The sequence below is a fragment of the Ursus maritimus genome, unplaced genomic scaffold, assembly GCF_017311325.1.
Source record: "Ursus maritimus isolate PB19 unplaced genomic scaffold, ASM1731132v1 scaffold_3, whole genome shotgun sequence".
Lineage (NCBI taxonomy): Eukaryota > Metazoa > Chordata > Mammalia > Carnivora > Ursidae > Ursus > Ursus maritimus.
This window is the reverse complement of record NW_024425563.1, coordinates 73,975,231-73,988,324: the sequence shown is the minus strand read 5'-3', so window position 1 is coordinate 73,988,324 and position 13,094 is coordinate 73,975,231. Positions and strand designations below refer to the sequence as shown.

At 37.9% G+C, this 13,094-nt stretch overlaps 1 protein-coding gene across 5 annotated transcripts in view; it reads right to left on the bottom strand.

The window, feature by feature from the left end:
- Nucleotides 1-13,094, bottom strand: part of LOC103658685 (phosphatidylcholine translocator ABCB4) — a 181,232-nt gene that overhangs the window by 122,530 nt on the left and 45,608 nt on the right. For 3 of the 5 annotated variants that reach the window (XM_040644303.1, XM_040644300.1, XM_040644301.1), the window contains exons 9-11: nt 12,028-12,199; nt 10,042-10,155; nt 9,787-9,897 (exon numbers count right to left, since the gene is read on the bottom strand). In XM_040644303.1, coding sequence (XP_040500237.1) covers nt 9,787-9,897; nt 10,042-10,155; nt 12,028-12,199 — 397 coding nt within the window. Of the gene's footprint in view, nt 1-268; nt 431-8,638; nt 8,810-9,125; nt 9,330-9,438; nt 9,565-9,786; nt 9,898-10,041; nt 10,156-12,027; nt 12,200-13,094 lie in introns of all 5 variants that reach the window. The other 2 variants (XM_008686201.2, XM_008686202.2) reach the window with 1 other exon arrangement.

The following is a 13,094-nucleotide window of genomic DNA, read 5'->3' as shown; positions in this document are numbered from 1 at the left end:
CCACTGAAGTGTTCAAGAGCCACATGAGACTAGTGGCTATTACAGTGGATAGATTACCTTTAAACCTTTTTAAAGTTTTAATTTTCTCTAATTACCCTTCTTTATTTTCCCTCTTTTTAAATGGGAAGAAAAACCTGGTCTGAATTCCCCAAGTATTTTTCTTGCCTATCAAGATTATCAAGTCAAGTAATGTTTATTTGTAGTTCTAAATACACAAAATCAGTTTGTCCCTAAATTACTGCATGAAAACTCTAGAGCTGGACTATACCTGCATTGTGACAAGCTTGAAGTAAATGCCTTTCTCTCTCATGAGTTCATCATGACTTCCTTTCTCCACAATGACTCCATCATCAAAGCCAGCGATGACATCAGCATTACGAACTGTAGACAAACGATGAGCTATCACAATGGTGGTCCGGCCTTTCCTGGCCTAAAGAGAGAAAAATGAGGTTTTTGAATACATGAACGATTACAGGCAAAAATTCATTCAATTTATATTTATTGAATGCCAATGCCTTGGATATTATAAAAACCATCTAAGCTATATCGGCTTTAATAAATATATAGTCAATTGATAACAGTTTAAAATAATGTTTTATTATAATAAATATTAACACAAATATGATAGTCACATATCAATATTAGGTAAGCTTCTGAGAATTTTACTTAACCTCTATCAGCCCAAGTTTACAATAATAATCAGGGGCTTATACGAAGTAAAAAATGCTGCAGTCCAAGCCCTGGCCAATCAGAGCAGACCCAGGCCAGTGTGTGGTATTAGTACAGACTAGACAGCACTGGTCTGGGGACGCCTAGCGTCCCATCTCACAGAACTTCTGGATGATTAAGATGGGCAATCAGTGTGAGGCAGCAAAGTCCAGTCTTCAGTGCCACATTGATCTGAACTCAAATCGTAGCTCTGACATTTACGAATTCCACAATTTTATCCAAATCTTTTACCCTGTGTGAAGCTCAGTTTATTCACATATAAAATGGAGATAATATTAGTACTCTATTCTTCAAGTAGTTGTGATGACCAAATAATATAATGTACACAAAGCATTGTGATATATATACAGTAAGTATCTAATAAATGTTACTTATTCCTAGGTAGAAGCATTACAGAAAAACTGAAGAGCTATGCAAATGTTTTTAAATGCCCAGTGTCATTTTTGTTTAATATGAAACAGAAGTTAACAGAGTTAATATGGAACCAGAACTTGTCTAAGATTTCTTTCACCTCTGTAACTTTCCCCAAGGCTTATGACTTTTGTGACTTTGTATCTCTCTCCAGGAACTAGCAATAAAATCCTCAAACTAACAACAAGAGGTATTAGGATCAATATAAAAAAGACAAGTGGAAAACTCTGACGGGAAAAAGCAATACATGTAGAAAAATTAGGTGGTAGCAACTAGAAGGTAGAGAAGATAATGGATCAATTCTTCAGGTGTTTTTAAGAAAAGGGGGCATGTGGAATTCTCCCTCCAAAATTTACATTCTAAAGGAAAAGTACTTTTTTAATAGTTAATGTATTTTTGGGGGGTGGAGAAGAGGGGAAGGGCAGAGGGAGAGGGAGAGAGAATCTTAAGTATACTCCATGCCCAGTGCAGAGCCCTACACGGGGCTCAATCTCACGATTCCGAGATTGTGACCAGAGCTGAAATCAAGAGTCAGACGCTCAACCAACTGAGCCACCCAGGTGTTCCTCAAGGAAAAGTATTTTTAATGCAAAAGTATTTTTTAAATCATTTTAATTTATAATTTAATACATACTTTCATTATAGAATAATAAGAAAAACACAGACGTAAAATTACAGATAACCAAAGTGAAAGGGGAAATAGCAGCCACTATCCCACCTACCTCTATTTTGGTTCACTCAATTTTTAGTAACTTGCTTTTCCCTCCTATTGAACACATTGACAGGATGTTTAAAGGAACATCCAGTAGTGTTGTTTTGTTATTAGAGAAGGGGAGAGCTGGAACAAATATGAGTTCATCTTTGAATTCTACTGTGAGAATTCAACTTTGAATTCTACTTTGAATTCTACTCCTAGGAGAGGAAGATGGTGGTGGAGTAGGAAGACCCTAGGTTCACCTTTTCCCACAAACACAGCTAGATAACTGTCATATCATCCTAGATATCCCAGAAATCAACCTAAAGACTGACAGAACAAACTCCACAACTAAGGAGAGAGAAGAGGCCCCATTAAGAAGGTCGGAAGTGAGGAGATGTGACTTAGGGGGAAACAGATCACAAGTGCTGCAGTGAAGAGGGAGTCATGGTTGCAGAAAAAGGCATGTGCGCATGTGAGAGAGATGGTGGGGGGCGGAGAGGAGCACACAGGGATTGCACAAGGAGAATGTTTCCCGAAAGCCATTGGCTTGGAAAACAAGATGGACTGAATTTTGTGAGTTCTTGCAACCACCGGGGCTTAAAGCCTGGAGTTTTAAAGGTCAGTGGAGTTGGCTATGATAAAGCTTGGAGGGCACTGCACTGGTCCTGGAAAGAAGACAGACAAACAACCTTGGAGGAGATAGTGTGGAAGTAGTGATCTGAAAAATGCTTGGGGTACACTGGGGGGATATTATTCACTCTTCACAAAGTGCATCCCCAAGAGGCAGTGTTCACAGAGACTCCATTCGGGGAACAGGAGATGGCTGGTGCCATTTCCCTCCCCTGATCTTGGCATAAACACAGAGCCACCTGCAAGAAGCAGTGCACTGCTAACACAGGCTGCCTAACTTACATCAAGCTCCTGTGCTCTGGCGGGGATGCCCTTTTCAGTCAAGCTTCCCTCAGTCCCAGTGTGGTGAACCCCTTCCCCCAGAAGACCAGCACAAGCCCCTGCCTGCACCACATCTCTAAAGCCTGAAGTTTTAAAGTTCAGCAGGCTTAGATGGGATAAAGCCAGGAGGGCACTTCACTGCTACCGGAGAGAAGGCAGGCAAAGAAGTCTAAGACAGTGTGGAAACAGCAATCTGAAAAATGTCTGGGGCACACAGTAGGGAGATTACTCTGTATTCTAGAAGTGCTTTCCTGAGAGGCAGTCTTTGAGGAGATACCTCGTTGGGAACAAAGGAGCTGGCTGGCACCACTTCCCTTCCCTACCTCTCAGCATAAACACAAAGCCAGCCACCTGAGGAAAGCAGCTCAGCTCAGACAATGGCTGCCTAACTTGCTTAAACCAAGCCCCACCCTCCTGTGCTCTGGCAGGACTGCCCTTCTAAGTCAGGCTTGCCTCAGTCTGAGCATGGTGAACTCCTCCTCCAGAAAACCAGCACAAACCCCTGCCTACTCCACCTCTCCCAACCAGAGAGTGCTACAGGGTCTCAGTTCTGATGGAGTTGGTGTGAGGTCTCGTTTTGCAAGCAGACCAGAGCACACCTAGTTAAAACATGCCACATTCAGGCCAGGGACCAAACAATGCCTACAGCAGGCAAGAAGAGCCTCTGCAAAGGACTGGCCCGAAGGATAGAGCAGCCAAAATGCAACAGCAGAGTACATGCAGCACACATCAGAGACACTCCCTGAAGGACCAGGTCCTGGGTAGTGTATGACCTCTTCTTCATAAAGCCATTATTTTCCAGAAGCAGGAGACATAAATGGTTTTTGTAGCAAGAAGGCAGAGACTTAGACAAAATGCCAAGATGGAGGAATTTATCTGAAATGAAAGAACAAATCAAGGCCACAGCCAGAGAAATAAGCAAAACAGATATAAGTAACATGCCTGATGGGGAATTTAAAGCAACAATCATAAGGATACTCACTGAGCTTTTTAAAGTTTTAAAAAAAGAATAGAAGACATCAGGGAGACCCTTACCACAGAGATAAAGAAGTTAAAAAAGAATTAGAGATGAAGAATGCAATAAACGAGTTTGGAAACAGGTTTGATGCAATGAACAGCATACTGGGAGAAGCAGAGGAATGAATTAGTGACCTTGAAGACAAAATAATGGAAAATAATGAAGCTGAACAAAAGAGAAAAAGAAAAATTATGGAACATGAGAATAGACTGAGGGAACTCAGTGATTTCATCAAACATAATAACATTCATTTTATAGGAGTCCTAGAAGGAGAGAGAGAAAAGGGGGCAGAAAATTTATTTCAAGAAACAATAGCAGAGAACTTCCCTAATCTGGGGAAGGAAACAGATGTCCAGATCCAGAAGGAACAGAGAACTCCCATCAAAATCAACAAAAGCAGGCCCACACAAAAACATATTGTAATTAAATTTGCAAAATACAGTGATTTTTAAAAATCTTAAAAGCAACAAGACAAAAGAAGTCCTTAACTTACAAGTGAAAACCCATAAGGCTAGCTGTAGATCTCTCAACAAAAACTTGGCAAGCCAGAAGGGAGCAGCATTATATATTCAAGGTGCTGAATGGGAAAAATGTGCAACCAAAAATACTCTATCCACCAAGGCTACCATTCAGAATAGAAGGAGTGATTAAAAATATCCTAGACAAACAAAACTAAAGGAATTTGTGACCACTAAACCAGCCCTGCAAGAAATATTAAGGGGGACTCTTTGAGTGCAAAGGAGAGACCAAAAGTGACAAAGACAAGAAAGGATTAGAGAAAATCTCTGCAAACAATGACAAAGCAAGTAATAAAATGAAAATAAATACATACCTATCAATAATTCTTTTAATGTAAATGGACTAAACACTCAATCAAAAGACAAAGGGTATGAGAATGGATAAATATACAAAACCCATCTTTATGCTGCCTACAAGAGACTCATTTTAGACCTAAAGACACCTACAGATTGAAAGTGAGGGGATGGAAAAACATTTATCATGCAAATGGATGTCAAAAGAAAGCTAGAGTAGCAATCCTTATATCGGATAAACCAGACTTTAAAACAAAGACTGTGAAAAGAGACAAAGAAGGGCATTATACAACCATAAAGAAGACATTCCAACAAAAAGATATAACAGCTATAAATATCTATGTACCCAACAAGTGAGCACCCAAATATATATAAAAAATTAATAACATAAAGATACTAATTGATAGTACAATAGTAATAGGGGAACTTTAACACCCCACTTACATCAATGAACAGATCATGCATGCAGAAGACAACAAGGAAACAATGGCTTTGAATGACATACTGGACCAGATGGACTTAACATATGTATTCAGAACATCCCATCCTAAAACAGCAGAATACATATTTTTCAAGGGCACATGGGATATTCTCTAGAACAGATCACATATTGGGCAACAAAAGAGGCCTCAACAAATACAAAAAGACTGAAATCATACCATACACCTTTTCTAACAGTGCACAATGAAACTAGTAATCAACCACAAGAAAAAATTTGGAAAGACCACAAATACATTAAGGGTTAAAGAACATGCTACTGAAGAACAAATCAAAGAGGAAATTAAAAAATTCATGGAAACAAATGAAAATGAAAACAAAACAGTCCAAAACCTTTGGGATACAGCAAAAGCAGTTTTAGAGGGAAGTATATAGCAATACAGGCTTACCTCAACAACCTAACCTTACACCTAAAGAAGCTAGAAAAACAACAACAAATGAATCCTAGAGCCAGCAGAAGGAAGGAAATAACAAAGACTAGAGCAGAAATAAATGATATAGAAACTAAAAAAACCCAACAGAATAGGTCAATGAAACCAGGAACTGGTTCTCTGAAAAAAAAATCAACAAAATTGATAAACCTCTAGCAAGACTTATCAAAAAGAAAAGAGAAAGGACCCAAGCAAAATTGCAAACAAAAGAGGAGAGATCACAACCAACACCGCAGAAATACAAACAATTATAAGAGAATATTATGAGCATCTATATGCCAACAAATTGGGCAATCTGGAAGAAATGGAAAAATTCCTAGAAACACATCAACTACCAAAACTGAAACAGGAAGAAATAGAAAACTTGAACAGACCCATAACCAGCAAAGAAATTGAAGCAGTCATCAAAAATCTCCCAACAAACAAGAGTCCAGGGCCTGATGGCTTCCCAAGGGAATGCTACCAAACATTTAAAGAAGAGTTAATACCCATCCTTCTGAAACTGTTTCAAAATAACAGAAACAGAAGGAAAACTTCCAAACTCATTCTATGAGGCCAGCATTACCCTGATACTAAAACCAGATACAGACTCCACTAAAAAGGAGAATTATAGACCAATATCCCTGATGAACATGAATGCAAAACTTTTCAATAGAATACTAGCAAACCAAATCCAGCAATATATTTAAAAAATCATTCACCATGATTAATCGAGATTTATTCCTGGGTTGCAAGGGTTGTTCAATATTCTCAAATCAATCAACACAACACATTAACAAAAGAAAGGATAAGAACCATTTCATTTCATTTCAGTAGACATAGAAAAAGCATGTGACAAAGGAAAACATCCATTTGTGATAAAAACCCTGAACAAAGTAGGTTTAGAGGGAACACACTTCAACATCATAAAAGCCATATATGAAAGACCCACAGCTCATACCATCCTCAATGGGGAAAAACTGAGAGCTTTTCCCCTAAGGTCAGGAACATGACATGGATATCCACTCTCACCGCTATTGTTCAACATAGTACTGGAAGTCCTAGCCTCAGCAATCAGACAACAAAAGGAAATTAAAAGCATCCAAGTCAGAAATGAACCCACAACTATATGGTCAATTAACCTTTGACAAAGCAGGAAAGAATATCCCATGGGAAAAAGTCTCCAACAAATAGTGTTGGGAAAACTGGATAGCAACATACAAAAGAATCAAGCTGGACCACTTTCTTATACCAGACGCAAAAATAAATTCAAAATGGATTAAATACCTAAATTTGAGACTTGAAATCATAAAAATCCTAGAGGAAAACAAAGGTAGTAAACCTCTTTAACATCAGCTATAGAAATTTTTTCCTAGATATGTCTCCTCAGGCAAGGGAAACAAAAGCAAAAATAAACTACTAAGACTTGATCAAAATAAAAACTTCTGCACAGTGAGGGAAATAATCAACTAAAACTAAAAGGCAACCTACTGAATGGTAGAAGGTATTTGCAAATCACATATCTGATAAAGGGTTAGTATCCAAAATATATAAAGAATTATAAAACTCAATACTCAGAAAATGAATAATCCAATAAAAAATGGGCAGAAGATACGAATAGACATTTTTCCAAAGAAGACATACAGATGACCAGTAGACACATGAAAAGCTGCTCAACATCACTCATCATCAGGGAATTACAAAACTACAGTGTGATATCACCTCACACCTGTCAGAATGGCTAAAATCAACAACACAAGAAAGGACAGGTGTTGGTGAGGATGTGGAGAAAAAGGAACACTTGTGCACTGCTGGTGGGAATGCAAACTGGTGCAGTCACTGTGGAAGACAGTATGGAACTTCCTCAAAAAGTTAAAAATGGAACTACACTATGACCCAGCCACTGCACTACTAGGTATTGACCCAAAGGATACAAAAATATTAATTCAAAGGGATACATGCCCCCCAGTGTTTATAGCAGCATTATCAACGATAGCCAAACTATGGAAACAGCCCAAGTGTCCATCAACTGATGAATGGATAGAGAAGAGGTGGTACAGGTATACAAAAGAATATTACTCAGCCATAAAAAGAATGAAATCTTGCCATTTGCAATGACGTGGATGGAGCTAGAGTGTATTATGCTAAGTGAAATAAGTCAGTCAGAGAAAGACAAATACTGTATTTCACTCATATGTGGAATTTAAGAAACAAAACAAATAAGCAGAGGGAAAACAAAGAGGGAAGCAAACCAAGAAACAGATTGTTAACTAGAGAACTAACTGATGGTTACCGGAGGGGAGGTGGGTGGGAGGATGGGTGAAACAGGTGATGTGGATTAAGGAGCACACTTGTTGTGATGAACACCAGGTGATGTATGAAAGTGTTGAATCACTATATTGTACACCTGAAACTAATATTATACTGTTTGTTAATGAACTGGAATTTAAATAAAAACTAAAAAAGAGGTCTTCATATTCCCTGTCCTCACAGAGCTAGGCTGGTTACCAATACATACCAGAGACCAAGCAAACAGCGCCTAGCTCAGTGTAAGTACTCAAATCTGATTTGGTGAATGAGTCATGTGAACTCAAGGATTGCAGGAAGGTCAAACTCTGTTGACTTCAAGGACATTTCACAGCCCAGGTAAGTTTCCAAGATCATCAGTTCTCTGCCCCTTTCCTGAGGACAAGAGGTTTCCCATTTCTCATAGGTATTTAATGTTTTGGAAATTAAATGTGAACCTTCATTATATTTTCCTCTTGTTGACAATAGCAAAAACAGAAACCTAAACAGGGTTATCTCTACAGCCAAGTTTTCAAGATCACAACAAAGACCAATTTTCATTTGTATCTCTCTTTCTCATTTAATTTTAAAGTTTTGCAAGTATCTTTCAGTGAAAGTTTATTCATTTCTACTTAAAAAGAACAGAAATAAATAGAAATTAAATGAACACATCCAAAGAGGACTGGAGATGTGATTTTGATACTTGACAGGGTCACTTTAGGAATCATCAGAAATGTCCTTTTTAAAAAATAATTTTTGAGAAGAATTAACAGTGGGATATCCTTATGCTTACAAATTAGGTTGGTGTAAATTGAGGTTCACAGACCTTATCCAGGGCCACCTGAACTACTGCTTCACTTTCAGTGTCCAGGGCTGACGTGGCCTCGTCCAGCAGGAGGATCTTGGGGTTGCGAACCAGGGCCCGAGCAATGGCGATTCTTTGCTTCTGTCCGCCGCTCAGCTGGGCGCCCCTCTCTCCAACCAGGGTGTCAAATTTCTGCAACATAGAAAATAAAGGGGGAGGGGCGGTTAGCAAAAGAACAAACTATGTCACCTACATTTTAAGATGGGAAGTAATCCCATAAACAACCCACAAAGGATCCAGTTCCTTAAAACTCAGCAATAACCAACCCCAATTTTTACAAATATGCCTAGTACGAGCTGATGGTGCTAGAGCTTTAAAATCTGAAGTCATCTTGATTTCTCTTCTTAGGAATTTCCTCTTGTGTACAGTAGATTCCTAACTTCTCCTGCATTAGGCCAGCATTCTGGTCTTTGAACCTCTAGCACGGCAAAGATGGAGAGGGACTTACGTTAGGGAGTTTCATGATAAAGTCATAGGCGTTGGCTTCCTTGACGGCTTTCTCGATCTCTTCCATGGTGACATTTTCACGGCCATAGCGAATGTTTTCAGCTATGGTGGTGGCAAACAACACAGGTTCCTGACTCACCACGCCAGTAATTTCCCGAAGGTGCCTTACGTTTATGGTCCTAATGTCCTGTCCATCAATACAGACCTGAAATAAAAAGGAAGCGTGATTTCCGTGCATTGCAGATTTGGAATGTGAGACGGGCCAGGGTAACTGCTGATCGCTGCAGCATCGCATTCAGCAAGAACCACCTCACCATGCCGTCCGTGGGGTCATAGAGCCTCTGCAACAGCTGCACCGTCGTGCTCTTCCCGCAGCCGCTATTCCCGACCAGCGCCACCGTCTGCCCGCTCTCAACCTTCAGGCTGAGACCCTTCAAGATCTAACAGAACAAATGAGAAATAAATGTAAGGGCGATACACAGACCCTGGGACTACAAACTGACAGTTCCAGTCAAAACTAGGTTTAAATATACATTTATAAATATACAAATATAAATATACATAAATATAAATTGCCCTTCAGGCAATTTTTAAATCACTAAAGTATCAGAAACTTCATCCAATACATGGTTGAATCACTGATTAATCATGTATCATTGTACCTTAACTTCTTTTCGCGATGGGTAACTGAAGTGAACATTTTTGAATTCCAAATTTCCCTTAATATTATCTGGTTTATGTCCGTTCTTCGAATAGCTGTCAATGCTTGGTTTCTAAACAGAATAAAATTTTCAGAAGATGACTAGGTTACAATAGCTATTTTTAGTAACACTTGTGGTGAGTTGGATAAAGCGATAAAGAAAGTAACTTTTAATTAGAAAAACTTGTAGACGGATAAATGGCTAGCCCAGACTTACGTTATCAATTATCTTGAAGATTTCATAAGCTGCTCCTCTTGCGTTTGCAAATGCTTCAATGCTTGGAGATGCCTGTCCGATACTAAAAGCCCCAATTAATACAGAAAAGAAGACCTGACGGATGTGAAGGAAAATCATCAAGTTACTTAGTGTTTATTACAATTTTTTCATACATCTTTCTTCTAACATAGCTAATTAAATTTTATTATTATTAGCTTTGCTAATTAACTTTTAAACTGGCAAGCCAGCTTATGAGTCCTGCGTGTCAAAAACATTTTAAAAGTTTAAATCCTTTTTGATTTACAATACAGAATTAGTCTACTTGCTCAGTGAAACAATGGTACAAGTTCCACCGGACCAGAATATAATAGAATATATATTTATTTAATGGCTAATTACTTTGGTTTAGATTGTCAGCAGGGCATAGGGGAAACAAACATCAAAAGGAGTGTCAGGAGACCAAGGTCCAAATTGTGGATAAGCCCTAACTGGCTATATGTCTTCAGCCAATTCTCCTAGACTCTCCAGGCTTCGATTTCTTCATTTGCCAAACTAGGCAGGAGTCTGTTTTCCTGACCTGGCAACCTTAGAGTGTATCAAGTGAAACAGTGCATACAAAAATATTTTGTAAATGATAAAGCGCACATCTAGGGCATTATTCTTGATCCGGTTGTCTTCTTTTCTTCTACCAGACTGTGTTCTCTTTGAGGTCTGATAAACAGGTTTTTTGGGTTTTGGTGTATTTTTGGTTTTTTTTTTTTTTCATTTTGCCCAAATGAAGTTGTTTTTCTTCAGGGTTACAGAGAACTAATATTATTATTCATTTCTTTCTAAATCACACAGGAATTACCCAGTAATTTACACAGAAGAAATTTTGCTAAGTGATTCTGTATTCATTTTCTCAGTTAGAACTTAGAACTACACTATAAGTTATGGCAAAGTATTCCTGCCATTTCCGTTTGGTAAAAGAGGTAGCAGAAACTTGAAAAGTCTACGTGGCCACCCCAAATCATGCAGTAAATAAGTAGCTGGAATTGGAGCCAAGTCATCCTGATTTCAAACCCCACGCTCTTACTCAGATTCTGCATGCTTATTACAGTTTGTGAGGCAGTTCTGGGATCAGTGAATACAAGATTTTAAACTGCATATCTACATCACAATTAAGTAGAACACATGTCTTATTACAACCTAGGTTCACCAATAGCATTACTATCCTAATAAAAGCTTTTGGGTAAAAGCCATTCTTAACTAAATAGCCTTGCACATTTTGGATGACACAATTATTATATCCACATTACAAATCTGGTTCTTGAGAAAGGAAACTGTTTTAAGGGACTCAAGAAATACAGTGTGTTACCGACAATACACTTGTGCTTAGCCTATGAAAAAGGAACTCAGTGACTCTTCTAATAGTATGTACTTTATTAGATCACGATACAGATTGGGTTTGGTTTATGAACGATTTCACCATTTTTAAATAAAAGAGGATAGCATCAAATGGCAAGCTTTCTGTGCTTGTACAAAGTTCTATAAGGCAGAGAACCTCCAAACAGAATATTCTTTAAGGAAGAGTAACAATTAATACTTCCATAACTTTGCATTGAATGACTGTCATTCAAAAGAATTTGAAAAACAGTTAAACAGTGTATTTTGCCATTTATCAATAGTTGTGAATAGTCAATCAGAAAATAAAAAATGCTTAGCATTGAGACTGCCACAAAGAAATAACCTCAAGAAATGAGATTTCACGCTATAGAGATTAGTGATGTTAATATTATTTAGCCTATAAGACAAACTGTGCAAGAGGTCTGCAAAAAAGACACTCAACATATCTAATTTTCTTTCCACTTTTTAATCTAGTAGCACATGGCTCTTGGTATTATTCAACAGTTCTTCAATACCTATTCTCCAACATCACTCAAGCCAACATCACTCAACTTCATTGGAATTTTTACGAGACTCATTTCTTAAAATAACATCACTTACAGTGAGTACTTGTCCAATAGAATATTCATTGGAGAGGACCAAGGAGGTCCCATACCAGAATGCCAGAGCATATGATGCATAGATCAACAGGAAAGCAGCACCAATAGAAATGTTGGCCGTGATAGCTTTCTTTATCCCAATTCTTTTAGCTTCTTCTAAATTTTTGTTATACCTGGGAGAAGTAACAAAAACTATCACATATACTCATAAATCATATGAAAAAAGCTGAGATAGCATGATGGTTGTTAAGTACTTAGAATGTGCCCAAACCTGTGGTAGGTGCTTAATGTCTATTTTCTCCATTTGTTCATACATTGACCCTATGGTGTTAGCACTATTTTAATCCCTTCTTGTAGAAGAGTAAACTGAGGCTTACTTCCACAGAGATTAAATTATCTGGGGGAAAGTATTCTAAAGCTTCTTCTCTGGCCTTAGTAATAGTGAAACACATGAAATAGTGTTTAGTAAACTTCTAGAACTTGCACTGTTTCATAGGCAAGACAAAAGAGAAGCTATGGAAACATTTATGTTTTCCCTTCAAAATCTGCATGCCTTTTAAGTTTAATAATAAAAAGCAAATATAAGGCTAGAAAGTGCTCAACACAAGTAAAGACTTCAAATAGCTGAAATGTTTAAGGAAACATTAAGGAAGATCCTTTTTCTTTTTCTTTTTTCTTAACGCAGGCCCCATTAGCTTAGTTCCATGTCTCTTAAGAAGAATCTTTGTAAATATAGAATTAAGGTAAAATTATTAGAGAAATAGGACAGATTATAATTGAGTCTTAAACCTGTCTTTATCCTCTTAATCACGTCTCCCTGGGAACTTAGAACATTGTCTTGCAGAAAGAAAAAGTTCATAAGCATAGAAAGAACTTACTTCCACATAAAATTAATACTTTGAGGTCCTTGATCCATAAAAGCATGACTATACAAATATATAGTATTATATTAATTTTCTCTGGAGGATTCACTCCCTTAGTTGGAATGTACAGCAGAGTTCAAGTTCTGCTCAGTTAAAAGCATGGGGATTGCTTGCCTTCATGACTTTTTTTAACTAGCTACTTTAC